Source organism: Moschus berezovskii, chromosome 16 (genome assembly GCF_049115385.1).
Source record: "Moschus berezovskii isolate FMDL1 chromosome 16, NW_MosBer_1.0, whole genome shotgun sequence".
Classification (NCBI taxonomy): Eukaryota; Metazoa; Chordata; class Mammalia; order Artiodactyla; family Moschidae; genus Moschus; species Moschus berezovskii.
This window is the reverse complement of record NC_142475.1, coordinates 47,075,453-47,093,022: the sequence shown is the minus strand read 5'-3', so window position 1 is coordinate 47,093,022 and position 17,570 is coordinate 47,075,453. Positions and strand designations below refer to the sequence as shown.

At 39.5% G+C, this 17,570-nt stretch overlaps 1 protein-coding gene across 12 annotated transcripts in view; it reads right to left on the bottom strand.

Annotated features, from left to right (window-relative positions):
* EYA1 (EYA transcriptional coactivator and phosphatase 1) overlaps positions 1–17,570 on the bottom strand; it is a 381,182-nt gene that overhangs the window by 75,893 nt on the left and 287,719 nt on the right. For all 12 annotated transcript variants that reach the window (XM_055431627.2, XM_055431630.2, XM_055431626.2 and 9 more), the window contains 2 exons: positions 14,750–14,889; positions 13,345–13,428 (listed from right to left, as the gene is read on the bottom strand). In XM_055431627.2, coding sequence (XP_055287602.1) covers positions 13,345–13,428; positions 14,750–14,889 — 224 coding nt within the window. The remainder of the gene's footprint in view (positions 1–13,344; positions 13,429–14,749; positions 14,890–17,570) is intronic.

Here is a 17,570-nt window from a genome sequence, read left to right as displayed (position 1 = left end):
AGGGAGGCCTGGCGTGCTGTGATTCATGGGGTCGCAATGAGTCAGACACGACTGAGTGACTGAACTGAACTGATCTGTGAAATTGCTTTGAAGGGTGGTATGTACTCATATGCACTCATAATTCTCATTTCATGGCTTTAATGGCAATTTAATCTATTTTTAATGGCAAAGATGACTGTCCCCTGTACCTACCCACTCTCCCTGCCACCTCTCTCCCTGAATTGAAACTGATTCAAAAATGCTTTTCTTGATTCATTTTCATTTACTTTCTTAAAATTCTATTTTAGGCTCAGCTCCCAGTCTTAATTTTGCTGACTGTACACAGCTTCTCCATCTTTGGCTGCAAAGAATATAATCAATCTGGTTTTGGTACTGACCATCTGGGGTTGTCCCTGTGTAGAGTGTTGTCTTGTGTTGTTGGAAGAGGGTGTTTGCTATGACCAGTGCTTTCTCTTGGCAAAACTCTATTAGCCTTTGCCCTGCTTCATTTTGTACTCCAAGGGCAAATTTGCCTGTTACTCCAGGTATTTCTTGACTACCTACTTTTGCATTCCAGTCCCCTATAATGAAAAGGACATCTTTTTGGGGTGTTAATTCTAGAAGGTCTTGTCCGAAGAATCAATGCTTTTGAACTGTGGTGTTGGAGGAGACTCTTTAGAGTCCCTTGGACTGCAAGGAGATCCAACCAGTCTATTCTAAAGGAGATCAATCCTGGGTGTTCACTGGAAGGACTAATGTTGAAAGTGAAAATCCAATACTTTGGCCACCTGATGCGAAGAGCTGACTCATTGGAAAAGACCCTGATGCTGGGAAAGAATGAAGGCAGGAGGAGAAGAGGACGACGGAGGCTGAGATGGTTGGATGGCATCACTGACTCAATGGACATGAATTTGAGTAAGCTCCAGGACTTGGTGATGCACAGGAGGGCCTGGTGTGCTGCAGTCCATGGGGTTGCACAGTCAGACATGACTGAGTGACTGAACTGAAGTCACCTAAGTTTTACCACAAAAACAATTAAAAATGGCACCAAATGTTAATCAGAGTTTCTCTTTATTGCTTATATATACCATATACAATTATGTCATTCTAAATATATATTGTGTGCTCAGTCACTTAGTTGTTCTGATTCTTTGCGACCCCATGGACTGTAGCCCACCAGGCTCCCTCTGTCCATGGGATTTTCAGGCAAAAACACTGGAGTGGGTTGCCATTTCCTCCACCAGGGATCTTCCTGACCCAGGGACTGAACCTGTGTCTCCGAATTGGCAGGCAGATTCTTTGCCGCTTGAGCTACTGTTAGGGGAAGCACACTGATTGAAACCACCCACCCTGGCCAGGCACCATAGTAACCATTTGTATGAGTTGTTTTAGGACAGGAGGTCCTGGTAAGGAACACAGAACTAATAAGCCTCCATCAACCTGAAGAATTTGGGAAAGGTCAAAATGAGACACCACACGTCTGACCACCTCCCAGAATCCTTCTGTCTGGCATTCATCTGGGCTGAACAAGGCACCACTAGGAAGGACTCTTGAGTCAGAATGATTGGCTAAAGACAACTCGGAAACTAATCCCATCACCATAAAACCCGAGACTGCAAGCCATGTGACAGAGCTGTTGTCCTGGGTTCCCTTACCCTACTGCTCTCCACCCGGGTGCCCTTTCCCAATAAAATCTCTTGCTTTGCCAGCACACGTGTCTCCTCGGACAATTCATTTCCGAGCGTTAGACAGGAGCCCAGTTTCAGGCCGTGGAAGGGGTCCCCCTTCCGTAACACTACCACCACTAGACTAGATATCTGGGCAATGTATTAAAAGAAATAACTGTTCGCATTGTTAATATAACTCCAGTTCCTATATCCACACTTTTGCATATTTTGCCCTTTCATTCTTTAACTATATTTTTCTAAACTTAAAAGCAAAAAAAAAAAAAAGTGAAATAAATCAGGCAAAAGTATAGGCAATATACACTTATCCAATTTAAATTCTTTAAGTTGAGACTTTTAAGAAATATTTTAATATCTAAGTTGTTGTTCTACTTTTAGATACCTGCAGCATTCCAAGCTAGGAATTGGGTTCTACAAAGCACCAATGATGCCAGGGGTTTATTTCACTGAAAGCCAAAAAATTAGTTTTGCTTTTTAATTTTTACCTATTACTATTTCCAGTTTCCAAGTACATTTTAAATACATGATAAATTTCTTTTGCATCTCTCCTATTGAATAGGTATCCCATGACATCTATGTGATCCGATCTATACAGACTCCTGGCAATTGTTATTCTATTTTGGATCAAAAAGTAGAATCTGTCATGTTTTTACAATGCTATTTAAAGAATTTATCTTAGGCTAAAAGACGGTTCAACTATTTCAGGAAGTCTTACTAGTACCCTGGGATATGGTACTTATATTTTAAATTTGTAGACTAAAGGGTAAGGTTCCTAAAATTCTATTTGCCCTGACCCTGTGTGGGCAGTTAAGCCTCCAGTGGTGAATAATTACCGGGACTGATGTGGCCCAGTGAGGTGTGATGGGAAGGTTGTGAGCAGGTTTATGAGGATTTGTTGGTCAATGTGAAAATCTTGTAAAGTCTACTCAAAGCAACAACAATATTGGCCAGTCTCAATCCAAGGAAAGAAAAAAAAAAAAAGCCATTTTGGACCCGATAAGCAACTCCTTATTTTGAATGCTAGTATAACAGCCACGAACAGGGCCTACATGCCATTGAAAATACATTTTCTTCATTCAGAATCCTTTGTTTTGGAGAAAAAGAAGCTGAAAAACAGGAATGGGCAGGCACTATGAGTCCAGGGGTGGCTTATTTTCAAGGCCCCATGCTGGTTGCTCACAAGGGAAGGATTAAAGATAAGATGAGAAAATTAACTCCCTTACTGGAAAGAAGAAAAAAAAAAGCTAAAATATTATTTGTTTAAAAAATATTTCTAAAAGTATTATGTAAATAATCTGTACAGACTATGAGACCCAAAGATTCCATTTTTTTCCTCTGTCTAAAGTTATCAATACCATCAAAGGAATATTAAGTTTTGCAATTTTATACAGTCCTATCATGTCAAGTTTTAGGAGCTGGGTATAGTTCTGATGCCAATTAAGAAATAATCTGGATTACCAGGAGAGGATGTACACACATGAGAAATAAATCATAGCTGAATTACTGGATGAATGACTTAAAAAAGTAAAAAGAAAAATCCACAACTTACAGTGGGGCTAATCAGGTTATTTTTATTGATTAGATATGTGACACTCAACTGCTCTAATTTTCTCCTTATTCAAGAGACTCTCTTACAACATCATGAAAATAATACCCAAGTAGAGAATAAGAGTAAGAACTTCACCATTCCAAAGATTAATTGTGATTGTGGAAAAAACCCAATGAATCCAAAACATGAGAGAGCTGCCAAGATGTGGTACAAAGAGGGAAGAACGAGAATAAAGCCAGGACAGATCTGGCCAAGTCAGGGCCCACGCAGTGCTGGCAAAAAGCCTACACAGCTAAATCCAATCAAAAGACCTATCTAGATTTCATTTGTAACCTCTCCTATCTCTCTCCCCTTCCTAGTGTTACAGCCATTCTCTCAGACCTTGATTATTTCCTACCAGGAGGACTTCAACGATCTTCTCTGCTATCAGATCAATCTTCCAAATTGTACACGTCCATCATGTCGCTCTGTTTTAATACCGTTCATAGCATCCCCAGGCCTATAGCACAAAACCTAAATGGTTAAAAGTTTCTGTTTCCAAGTTTTTTTCTAAATATGTAGGCATGAGGGATTTTATCAGCCAAACACGGTGTTGGCCACAAGATCATGGACACATTCTCAAGCATCAGTTTTAATGTCTTGACCTTGAATGGGCAGATGCAGGGGAAGTGAGATTACTTTTCCAAACTTTTTATTGGGTGCATCCCCTTTTTGCAGGCAATGAGCCCATCAGAAGATAGATGAAATTCCTGATGTTGTCAGTTAACAGATGAGTTTCTTTGGGGCAATCATTTAATTTTCTGAGACACAGCTTCTTCATTAGAAAAAAAGAAGGCACTAACCGGATGCTTAGTAACTGTGAGATGGCAGTGTAGGTTGTAAAAGCTGAACAAAGGTGCAGTATTTTTATTACCATTTCAGAACATTTTCTGCTACTCATCTTCTGCAAATACGATCCTCTATATACCCTTAATAGATATCCAGCCACATTGTCGCTCATTTCCCTAAATGGTTATGCTCAACTACCACCTCTTCCTATCTGCTACCTGGAACAATAAAGTATTCACTATCTCCCACTCCCTCTTCTGATCTCTTCAAGGTAAGCAATAATAGCTCTTATTTAGAAAGTGCCTATGAGTATTTTTCTAGATGCTTTATACTGTTTTCCCAAAAGCCCTGTAATTGCTCCCATTTTACAGATGGGAAGATTAAGACAGAACAAGTGAGACTGGATTATCTTCAGTGGGCTATTCCAAAGTCCTTAGAGCAAGGAAGGTCCAAAGCTGGTGATGGAAGACCAGTGTGGTGGTTGGAAAACTGTGATCATTCATGTTTGTTCACTGCATTTCCTTTTACATGTATGGGCATGAAAAATAGAGCTTTATTCACAAGGTAGCAGGAACATATATTTCAGTATGTTCCTGCCAGTAAGGAGGAAGAGGCTGACAGTCAAAGGGAAAGAGAACCACTGTCAGAATAAGGGCAAAGGAAAGGAATGAAGGCGGCTCTTTTTGCTGGAAATCCCCTTAACAGCCAAAAATTCTGTGCTAGTTCATTTTGAGAGTTTAGATTCCAGGTTATTTCACAGTATTCCGAAATTATATTGACAACTCTAATTTATTTCCTCATTTTGATCTAACATGGCACTGATACACAAAGTAAAGAATAAAACCAGGGAACGATCCTTTGGAACTAAGTGGCCACTTGGCACATTTGGCACACAGCCCTAAGGCACTGCTCTGCTGGGATGGCCAGAGCCACCACAAGGGTTTGAAAGTATGTTCTGGGTTTTATTCATTTGTCAAATATTTCTCAGCTGAGAACTGTGGCTGTCACTGCCACCCATCCACCAAAACCCACTTTCTGTTTTTTCCTGGCCACACAACTAGGTTACGTCTCCTCGTCTCCCTTGCACAAGGCCAAGGAAGTAGAGGTGTGTACCCTTGCTTCTAAGGCTGGTCCTTAAAGTGTGCCATTCACGCTTCCCCTGCTTTTCCCCCCTGTGGGCTAGAAAGCTGATGACGGGTCCCAGAAGCCTCAGAAGCTATCCAGTGAGATGGTACAATCATACCTGCACTGCCAAAGGCTGTCTAAACCATACAACCTAGATAATCCACTCAAGACCATTCAACAGGACAGAGATTTTTCTGTTGTGTTTGAGCGTGAGATCTGGGGAATATTTGTCACTGCCGATTTGCCCACCCTGACAAATTCATGTGCTGGCTTGTGCTTCACTGGGGCTCCAGATGCAGACACACGATGCCTGCACTGAGTTTACTGTCTAGTCAGCCACACTGTGACCGTCACTGAATTTGTGAAGGTGTCCTGAAGGCAGGAGTAAAATTAATCAACACAAAATTCAGAACATGATCTAGGAAAAAAAAAAAAGAACATGATCTAGGACAGGGGCAGGCAAACATCTTCTCTAAAAGGACAGACAAAAAATACTTTAGACTTTGCTGACCATATATAGTCTTTGACAAAATTCTTCTATTTTAAAATAAATAAATATATATAAACCCTTTATAGGGCTTCCCTCGGAGAAGGCAATGGCACCCCACTCCAGTACTCTTGCCTGGAAAATCCCATGGACAGAGGAGCCTGGAAGGCAGAAGTCCATGTGGTCATTGAGGGTCAGACATGACTGAGTGACTTCACTTTCACTTTTCACTTTCATGCATTGGAGAAGGAAATGGCAACCCACTCCAGTGTTCTTGCCTGGAGAATCCCAGGGACTAAGGAGCCTGGTGGGCTGCCGTCTATGGGGTCACAGAGTCGGACACGACTGAAGTGACTTAGCAGTAGCAGCAGCAGGGCTTCCCTGGTGGCTCATACACTAAAGAATCTGCCTGCAATGCAAGAGACTCAGGTTTGATCCCTGGGTCGGGAAGATCCCCCAGAGATGGGAATGGCAACCCACTCCATTATACTTGCCTGGAGAATTCCATGGATGGAGGAGCCTGGCGGGCTACAGTCCATGAGGTTGCAAAGAGTTGGACAGGGCTGAGAAACTACACTAACTAACTGCTGCTGCTGCTGCTAAGTCACTTCAGTCGTGTCCGACTCTGTGTGACCCCATAGACGGAAGCCCACCAGGCTCCCCCGTCCCTGGGATTCTCCAGGCAAGAACACTGGAGTGGGTTGCCATTTCCTTCTCCAATGTGTGGAAGTGGAAAGTGAAAAGTGAAAGTGAAGTCGCTCAGTCGTGTCCGACCCTTAGCGACCCCACGGACTGCAGCCTACCAGGCTCCTCCATCCATGGGATTTTCTAGGCAATAGTACTGGAGTGGCTTGCCATTGCCTTCTCCGCACTAACTAACTAATAAGCCTTTAAAAATTCAAGCAGCGTTCTTAGCTCGGAAGCTCTACAAAAACAGGTAATGAATCAGATTTGGCTTTGAGATATGATTTGTCAATCCCTGGTCTAAATTTTTAAAATCCAAAGGAAGGCACATATTTCATGACATGTAAAATTCAAACTTGAGAACTATTAATATAACATTTGGTGACATGTATTCATTTACATATTGTCTGTGGCTCACTACCAGGGCAGAGCTGAGTAGTCATGACAGCATATGGCCCAAGAGCTTGACATTTTTATTATCTTACCCTATACTAGAAAAGTTTGTGAACCTCTGGTCTGGAGGTTCCAAAAAAGAGATCATTCTGTTTAAGTAACTAAATCCTCTAGAGTCCAAGGAGGACACTAGATGTCTAGCTGCTTTGATACTATGCTGAGAATCCAGCATCTATAGCCATCATGGAAGGTGGTCATCCCTCATTAGAGTCTGGAGTTTACTGTCATGCCCTGAAACTGACACAGCAGTCTAAAAAGCAGCAGTCTTTACTGGCTACCTGGAATGTTCTGATGAAATAGGGTAAACTGCTGTCTAGTTTTTCTTCCCTCAGTGTGCTGACTGATCACAGTAATACACTCACTAGAGAGGTTTAGCTGATCTAAACTTATTGTGACAACTGGGACCATCCTATAAGCCTGGCACATTAGAAAACAAAAGCTTAGACAGCATCTACAAGATCAATCAATGATACACGCTGCATTTATTATTAGGTTATTGCTATTAGTAAGACATAGTGCTGGACCCTTCAAATTCATGACATAACTTAAAGCTTTTTTTTCAATACCCTCTAGCTTTACTGAGATATCATTGATGTAAGTGAATTCTTAAAGCGATTATAAGCAGTCAGATTTATGAATATGGAAACCAGGCTCAGGATGGATAAACAGTTTGGTCAAGGTCAGTGAACTGAAAATCAGAGCTTGAATCTGAGTATAGCTCTATTTGAATTCAAATCTGATGCTCCTTCTATCATATCATAAGGCCTATCACATATTGATACTTCAAAAATTTAAAGACAGTATCATATATTACCTACTGGCCACTATGTCAGATTCAAGGGTTTCTGTGTTTTTTTTTTTGAAAGTCAAGGTTCAGCTACTTTAAATGCAGCTAATATGTATCTTATGCCACAAATGTTACTGTTTTTCACACTTGATCTCTAGCCTCTTTTAAACTTCAGCTTCCTCCTCTGTAAATGGGTTTGGCAACAGCAGTTGCAGAGCACTAGAGTTGAGTTAAATGAGTCCTGGGCACACGGGAGATTCTTAATAAGTTGGGCCTACAATTGATGTTTTCAAGCTGTGGTGCTGGAGAAGACTCTTGAGAGTCCCTTGGACAGCAAGGAGATCAAACCAGTCAATCCTAAAGGAAATCAATCCTGAATATTCATTGGAAGGACTGGTGCTTAAGCTGAACCACCTGATGCAAAGAGCTGACTCACTGGAAAAGACCGTGATGATGGGAAAGATTGAGGGCAGCATCCCTCAAAAGGGTACGACAGAGGATGAGATGGTTGGATGGCATCACCGACTCAACTGACATTAGTTTGATCAAATTCCGGGAGATGGTGAAGGACAGGGAAGCCTGACATGCTGCAGTCCATGGAGTCACAGAGAATCAAAAATGACATAACAACAGAACAACAACAACAATTAAAATGCTAAGCTTCATGCTGTCTTAAGTGTTCACATTTAGGTTTTTGTGTAAAATGAGGAGCAAGGCTCAAGACTCTGAAGACATAGTCTAACCCAAATCTGTGAGAGACACAGGTGTTAAAGCAACAATAAAAAGAAAGTATTAAAGCAATCAAGACACTGAGTATCTTGAGAAGTCCTCCCCCAAGAAGGGACTCATGCTTGGGACATCAGTATATATTTTAAATATAAATCTGGGATCTGTGCTTTGATATCAACAACTATATTATTACCTTGTCTACTTTAAAGAGACCAATGAAAAAAAGCAAGACTCTTTTTCTTCAGTAAAATTGGGGAATTTGGATTTGGTTTGAAAGCAACTTTAAAAGATGCTAGGACAGATATTAGGAACAACAACCTAATTTACATTAACATCCATAAACTTCATTTTCCTTTTAATATGCTGTTTCTTTTCTCTTCCCTAAAACTTGAACTGTACCTAGTACTTTCTTTTTGTTCCCATCACCTTTGTTATAAAACAGCACTTCCTTATAACACCCAGCAGGCCTGCTTCCCACAGCTAGGATTACATGGAAGGTGAGACATTCTCAAACTTTTTTTGGTACATATTGCTGTAACATGCCCTAATTTTGCATTATATCAACCAGATCCTGTATCCCTTTACTGAATGGCCTACTCATCGAGCAGCCTAAGCTACTGTGACTAAGCTACTTCTCAAGTATCTGGTTCCCATAGAGACCGAACAGCAATCACAGTGTCAGGCATTCACTGGTTTATATGCTTGCAGAGTAAGGCCCACCCACATGCCCCCTTGATAAAGTCCAGTAACATCCCTGAACCTGTTCTCTAAGAGAGGTGGCGCGCCCCTGAACTGTCCTGAGACTTCTCTCCTGCATCCCAGGTAGAAAAGAGGGATCCAAGTAATGATCAAAAGCATCAATTCTTTGGCGCTCAGCTTTCTTTATAGTCCAACTTTCACATCCATACATGACTACTGGAAAAACCATAGCTTTGACTAGATGGACCTTTGTTGGCAAAGTAATGTCCCTGCTTTTTAATATGCTGTCTAGGTTGGTCATAGCTTTTTTTCCAAGGAGCAAGAATCTTAATTTCAAGGCTGCAGTCACCATATGCAGTGATTTTTGAGGCCCCCAAAAATGTGGTGCTGGAGAAGACTCTTGAGAGTCCCTTGGACTGCAAGGAGATCCAACCAGTCCATCCTAAAGGAAACCAGTCCTGAATATTCATTGGAAGGACTGATGCTGAAGCTGACACTCCAATACTTTGGCCACTTGATGCGAAGAACTGACTCATTGGGAAAGACCCTGTGGCTGGGAAAGATTGAAGGCAGGAGGAGAAGGGGACAACAGAGAATGAGATGGCTGGATGGCATCACCGACTCTGTGGACATGAGTTTGAGTGAACTCCGGGAGTTGATGATGGACAGGGAAGCCTGGCATGCTGCAGCCCCTGGGGTTGCAAAGAGTCAGATATGACTGAGAGACTGAACTGAATTAAACTGAAGTCCTGAACAACTTGGTTATTATTACTGTTTGGAAGCGTCCTTGCTGAACCACACATTCTTATAAGACACGAGTATCAGATCTTTGAGCAATTCTTCCAGATTCTAAAGTTCTCCAATAAAGAGATTTCTTTATTGAAATCTCTTTATCGGCAAGCTTTCTTGCATGATTTAGGCTACAAGTCAACATCCTCAGCAAGGAGTCCTCAAAAGTCAGGAAAGGGGTATGTCCCACCAATGAGAGGATAAGGTGACCGACAGTGCCCAGCTCAAAGAAGGTGTTTGGGAAGTAATTGAGCTAAATGTGTCTGAGGACCTTCTCATCCTGAGCTGTGCACTGTTAATTCTAAATGTGACATCTGCCCCGACTACTTTCCACCATCTCCTATGGTCCCTTTCCAAGTGTCACCTTGCCTTGTCTGAGCAGATGTCTCATGGGCATTTCAAACTTGATCAACACTGAATTTTCCATTTTCCCTTCAAATTAGTTCTTCCCCATCTCCACAAATTTATGAAAATTCTTCCAGTTGCTCAGGACAAAACCCTGGGAATGAACTCATCTCCTATTTCCTACTGCCCACTAGCAGAGTCCAGTTAAATCCTAATTCTTTATCTGCAATAGAATCCATAATCCAATCATTTCTCCATCTTCACTGCCAGTGCATCTGATCACCCTGAAACCTCCTCTGTTCCTCATCCTCTCTCGCTCACCCTACCACTAATTCTCCACACACAGTCAAAGGAATCTAAAACACTATCAGCTCTCATATCTCCCCTTGAAGACTTCCAGCGATTTCTTACAGCATGTGAAACGAGATCAGTTCTGTTGACTATGGCTGGGAGGTGCTTCATACCTGTCCTCATCCCAGCACATTTCTCTCTTGACTCTGCATCTCTTTCACTAAGCTCGGCAAACACTGTCCTCTTTGTCTCTCAAACATTAAACCCTTCCCTGCCTCTGTGCTTGCTGTTTCCTCTGCTTATAACACTCTTTCTCCTGATGTTCACATTATCCACGGGACTCTCTAGGTCATTCTGACCTCAGGCTCAAGGGATCATGCTCAGAAAGGCGTTCCCCAACCCGACTTTCTGAAGTTACTCTCTCTTCAACACTCATCAACTCATAAAGGATAACCTTGCATTTAAACATCTCAAATCATCTATATTTGAAAGGATACATGCATTTGGCTTTTGGAAACTATAGAAGATAAAACTTTTTATCACATACCCTAGTATGAAAAAACTAAACAAAATACTATTGGTTGAAGTCTTAAAATACTAATAGTAGACACTGGTAAAAATAAAATTCATGATATTTATAACATTTGGCTTAGATATCGTCAAGAATCCAAGTGAAAAATGCTAAGCTGCCATTGGTTTCCATGTTAGGTATGATTCCATGCGTAAACCAGTAATTTATGGTCAGAGGTTGACACAAGGCCAGGAGGTCAGGGGGTATTCACCACCTCTAAGCAGGCCCCTTTCAATGGCTCAGAGCACACACATCAAGACAACTCTCCTTAATCAATCTGGCCTCTAGTGAGAAAGCTTTTAAAGACTTGAGACTTTCTGGATGGTTTTCAAATGTTGATTTCCTAAATGTTTCCTTTTCAACACTTTTCTGTGAGTTCCAGGGGTCAGCTCTCTTCCTCCAGGAGTTAGTTGTAAGGACATTAAAATGGTTCAGTTAAGATGATCTTCAAGACTCTTCCTATTTACTATACTTTGATATTTCAGGCTTTTAAAGGAGCAGTTTTTGTAGAAACAGGGATAGTAATGATATTGATCAAAGAAATAATAAATAAAAATAACACAGCTAATATTTACAGAATCCTTAATATGTGCTAGCCACAAAGTAAAGACTTATTTTGAATGATTGACTCTATGACTTCTGCACAGCAAAGTGAACCATAAACAAAACAAAAAGACAGCCCTCAGAATGGGAGAAAATACTTGCAAATGAAGCAACTGAAAAAGGATTAATCTCCAAAATATACAAACATCTCATGCAACTAAATATCAAAACAACAAACAATCCAGTCAAAAAATAAGATCTAAATAGACATTTCTCCATAGAAGGCAAACAGATAGCCAAGAGGCACATGAAAAAATGGCCAACATCACTAATTATTAAAGAAATGCACATCAAAATGACAATGAGGTATCACCTCACACCGGTCAGAATGGTCATCATCAAAAATATCTACAAACTATAAATGCTGGAGAGGGTGTAGAGAGAAGGGAAAATCTCTTCCACTGCTGGAAATGTAAACTGATACAACCACTATGGAGAACACTATGGAGGTTCCTTAGAAAACTAAAAATAGCCTTATTTTTTAAATAATCTGTGTTTTTGTTCATTATCTTCTTCTCATAGAAAGTCTGTTTAACAATAAATTGGGGGATATTGTGTTTTACAGATATTTCTGACAGACATTCAAATGATGGAATATTCTTGCTCTTACAAATATGCATTTTTCCAGCTCCCCCACCTTTTTTTTTTTTTGTATTAGGTATATATTTAGGGTTAAGGAAAGGAAGGCTGCACTGTGAAGCTCAATGAGCATCTCTCCACTTTCACCTCCAGATGCCTACATATCAAGCACTAAATATGTATTTATTGAAATATGATTTATTGAAAGGATGAATTCCTACAAAGTCTGTAATGAGAGCATGACCATTTTACGAGTAGCAATTTTAACAGTTAATGCTGAGAAACGTCTGGAGTCACCAACACATAAGAATTTAGTTCCTAAGACTTCCAACCAATAGCTTCAAGGATCTAAGACTTGTAATATGATTTAATGATTAAAAAATGAAAAATATCATATTCACAGGATAATTTCACTTAAGACACTTTTCAATAACATGATTTTTGCATGAGAAAAAGTTATGGAACCAACAAGGAAACAAAAAGAATTTCCAAGGTTTTGGGAAACCCAAACGCAGAACACTGAAATTAAAATTATATTCATGGAAGGTGATCTGTAAAATTATTCTGTACCTACACCACCAAGATAAGTGTTGCAACAACTAAGAATTGGATATATTTGTCCTTTGTCATTCAGAGGCCAAATTTTTACAAACTATTCACATAAATTTAGCTCCACAGCAAATGGACTAATAAAGACATTCATAATAAGTGTTTTGAAAATAAAATACTAACACTGCTAATCATGGAAGACAATATAAAGTGAACTATCTGCTTCCCTGATATGTTGAGAATAAAGAGAATAAAAATATGTGGCAAATAAACACAACACAAAAGATCTTTCTATATCATCTATATATTTTACTATTTCACCCTAGAATAGCATCCAATCACCTTTATTCATTGGGGTCAGAAATAAGGGTGAATTTAATTGCATAAAGTTTATCTTTTTGAGATCTTTATCTTCTTAAGAGCCTAAAAAGAACGCCTTCTGTTCATTTATGGCTTTGTCTTATATATATATTTATTTCAATAAATCAAGTTTCATCTTTATATTTCAAATACATTATTTAAAGTTAAACCACATTCCCATTTGAATAAAAAATTCAATTCTAGGCAGATTTACTCTAAAGAAATGAACACATGATGCCTCTTGGTACTCACCCTCCCATATCTGTTGGCATAGGACCCAGTGAGCAAGGAATGGAAAACGATGATTGTCTCGTCCAAGTCCCAGATGAACACCCTCTACAAAGGAAGCACCAAATCAGTGTGTCCTGCCCTTGGCTGAGAAACCTGCTATTCATAACTTCAACAAGGAAAGGTAGTCTTGAAATGGGACACAAATGAAAAATCTGAATTTACTATTTTTTAAACACAAATGTTCCAAAGTGTATGTCCCAGCTTTTCTCAGATAAAACCTCAGATAAGATATAAGAGAATAAACATATCAGCAACACTGTCAAAAATACAGGAAAGAAATAAGACGACATGTTCTTTCTACTTCTGTAGTCACTTCTCAATCTTGGTTCTAAAGACATGGAAAATCAGCTAAAACGAGTTTGTTTATAACTTCGAAGACAGAGGGGCAATGAATGAAAAATCATTCAGTTGATCTTTACTTTGCCTCTGATCACTGTTCATTAAGAAGTGTTAAAATAACTAATCTTATGGCTTATTCTTAATAAGCCAAGTATCTAAAACTTGCATCTAAAAACTAAAACTTTACATCATCTATTCACCTTGTATTATCTATTGGGATGTTATCAAATGGATGGTATATTGTTCCTGTCTGATTTTATTGAGACTTCAGAGTTAATAACTTAAGTAGACATAACCTGCATGTTGTTGGCATACTCTTGGGGTTTTTAGAATTGAATTACTGAAGGATCTCATTTCCAAAAAATCTTTGAGATATCATCAAAGGCTTCCATATTCTGCTTTTTTCTTCCCAACCCCACTCACACCAGCACATATTCATACACACAAGTTCTGTTGGAAATCTGTCATCTTTTCGGCCAAAACAATCATGTTTTCTACCATCAGTTTCACTTGGGCAGTGAAAAGAAAGTTAATATCAGTGGATTCAACATTATGAAATCTATCAGCCTGTAAAGTTTTATTTAATCTCTCCTGCTTTGAACTCCACCAAAGCATGTCTCAAAAGGTGATAACCACTTCTGTTTAGAACATTCTGGGTTTTCTTCCCCCAAATACACACAGTGTGCCTTTAATTTCCAAGTGAATTTTATGAAGCATATTTAGTACACTTAATTTAATGGCAATGACACAGCAGTACAAGAGAATTTTGTCAAAGCAGAATGATATAATTTATGATGTTTCACTAAAGAGAAAAAATAAATGCTTTACCACATGAAGTGGAAGAGAAAACAGAAATAAACAGCTGCTTTACCTTTAATATGGAAAAAAGAAAAAAAATGGCTTATGTTGATATGGAACAGAAAGCAGTAACAAAGGCATTTGGACACCTTGCTCACAGCAGGTATACAGAATCCGCATTTAGCTTCTAAATCACTTGCTGTTTACTTAGGCTTTGGCAAAGACATACCTCAAGATCAGAATCTGGAGGAGGAGAAGGGTTATTGTTTCTTCGGCCCCGTCCACGTGACTTCCCATCTGAACCTCGACGCAATCGATCAGAATCTGAATCTTTAATAGGTGTTGACGGGCTGTGGATTGTACCGTACTCTGTGGAAATACAGGAAGGATTCTCATCTCTTGTTGTATTACCATGGTGTCAAGATTAACCCTGTTCTAATTCACAGGGAAGTCGGAAGAGTAAAGTACATTTCATTCTGCTCAAATTCTCCATTATCTTTTACTGGCATTGGTAAATAATTTAAGAGGAAGTTGATGCTAGCCTTGCTTAGAAAAAATGTGTGATTAGAAATAGTTAAAATTTAATGGAAGGTGGGAGAAAAAAGGTATGAAGTTGGAGAGACTTCCTTTGTGGTTCTCTGTGATGAAACAATGCACCCCATCTCCAGGTCCACCTTCTCTTTCATCCCACAAATGGCCCCTGGCCACACTGAGAGGTCCACACAACTGCTTTATAGGTGCTCTTCCAACGACAGAAAGGCTTCTGTTTCATAGAAAGAAATGAAAGGAAAACACCTGGGCCAGGGAAAACAGAATCAGATGGATTTGTCTTTGAAAATTTAAATTCTCCATTTTCTCCCTCATTTTATGTGAGAACAAAGGGGTGGGCGAGATGAGGAGAGCTGATGGATGAGCAATGCCACACTCTGCATGGTATTTGTCACAGGCTCTTTCCGTGGCTTAGTCTCTCTGAACCAAATATCCCAAACCAGGCAGCACATTAAAGTCACTCATCTGGGAAACTCAGAGAAACCATGGAAACAATCACACAGAAGCCACAAAATTAAAAACAACCCCCAGTATGCTCAGAGGAAGAGCTGGACAGTGGTTGTGGAGCTGGGAGGAGACTCTTACCCTGTTTCCAGAAAAAAAGACATCTACTCTCACCCCTAGGTATATTCTTTTTATAGTCCACCCAGTTCACCCATCAGACATCTCTACCCACACAAACTCCAGGTAGGTACACAGGTGTGCTGATTCCCCCCAGACCTCGTTGCCATATCACTCTACTAGATACGGGTTGAAATCTCTGTCTAATATGAGGAATATGATTTTCATGGAGACAATAACACTACATCTCACCAAACAGAAAACTGTAGAGAACAGCTACAGACCTGGTAGCCATTGTTAACTGGTACTGAGTTATTGTACCAGTTACTCTACCAACTGAACAACGGTACAATCGTACCACTGACTCTACCAGGACCTTCCATGAGTCAAACTGCATGGTCTCAGTATAACCTCCAAGTTGAAGTGCTTCTACAAAGCCTTAAGAGTCAGGGTAGATAGGAATGGACTTTGATAGATTAAATTTCATTTCTAAATCACAAGAGACAGCTCGATGTCTCTAGTTTCATCTTAAAACCTAATTGGTTCCTATTGCTTTTATATGTAGCTTCTACATGTCCTCTGGCACAGCAAATCAGATGGCAAACTTCCTTATATAAACTAGTCATGTGATTCTTGCACCCAGAAATCACCATGAGGACTTAACAAAGCTACCAGTTAATTACAGCCAGAAAATCCAAAACAACGCCACTCAATGCTCAATTTATGTTAATCAAGATGCATTTCTGAGCTAACTCATCTGGTAGAACGGTTAGAATACAGTGCTGCCTGGTCAACGATAAGCATTCTCTAAAATCTGTATTAGATTCTTTTCCTGCAGAGGTAGATGTTTGTGGCAAATTCTCAAGATGTTCTAAACCAAGCTTCTCTCTTCCATGTTTTATAGAGAATTAGGAACTACACACAAATTTATTTTTTGTGGAGTTCATTAGATACAAAGTGGTGTTTTAAAGAAAACATCTTGATCTCTTTTTTCTTTAAATGTTCTTCAATCTACATCTCCATACAGAATCTGAATAGTCACTACCCTATGCAGAACACACACCAATCTCTTGTAATAGTTTGAAAATGGCATATTTATTTTGTCTCTGGCATAGCTGACAACTAATTTGCCCTGGATGTCAAGCAATTGCTGTAAAGTCTATCTTGAATGGCAATGAGCTCTCTAGCTCTGGAAGTTCATCTCTGTGAAGCTGAAGACATCAAGTAATGTGTCTTACCACGTGTTCTATGCCTCACCTTCCAGAAAGAGATCATTTTGTCCAAAAAATAATTTATCTTACCTAGGTTTTCTGAACCCAGAGTTCTTCCAATTGACTGCCTATTCCTTTACTTCTTGGTGTTTACTTCTTTATCCTTTTTTAAAAAAACTCAGTTAAATCTTTAAAAATACATTTTGTCTCAATTTGTTTGAAAACAGAAAAGCTAGAATGAAATCAATTACTTACTTCTGTAAACCTCCCTCCAAAGAAAACAAACTGAAAGATCAAAGTTTACAGAAACATTTTTACATCACGTTATGTAGTTTTTCCAGGTGAAGAAAATAAACCCTAAGAGATGGACAATCTGACATTTTAAATTATTAAAACACACACACATACCCCTCCTTATAGGCCTCAACTTATTAGAAGGAATATGAAATCTGAATAATGCAAGGTATTTTTTTTTTAATTCTTCCTCTTTGTTTTACAAGGTAGTATGAAATGCTTCTACACTCCTAACCAGCTTTCCTGTCTCTTAGTTCTCCTTCCTCCTACTGGGGCAAAACAATTCAACAAATAATTTAATCTTCTAATCCACCATCTTATGTTTCATTAAAATCCTCTCTAAATTGTTCCACTTTACCCCCCACTGAGATAACGGATGTGAAAACATTCAGAAGAGCATTCATTTCATTTAACCAGCATTGACTGAATGTTCAC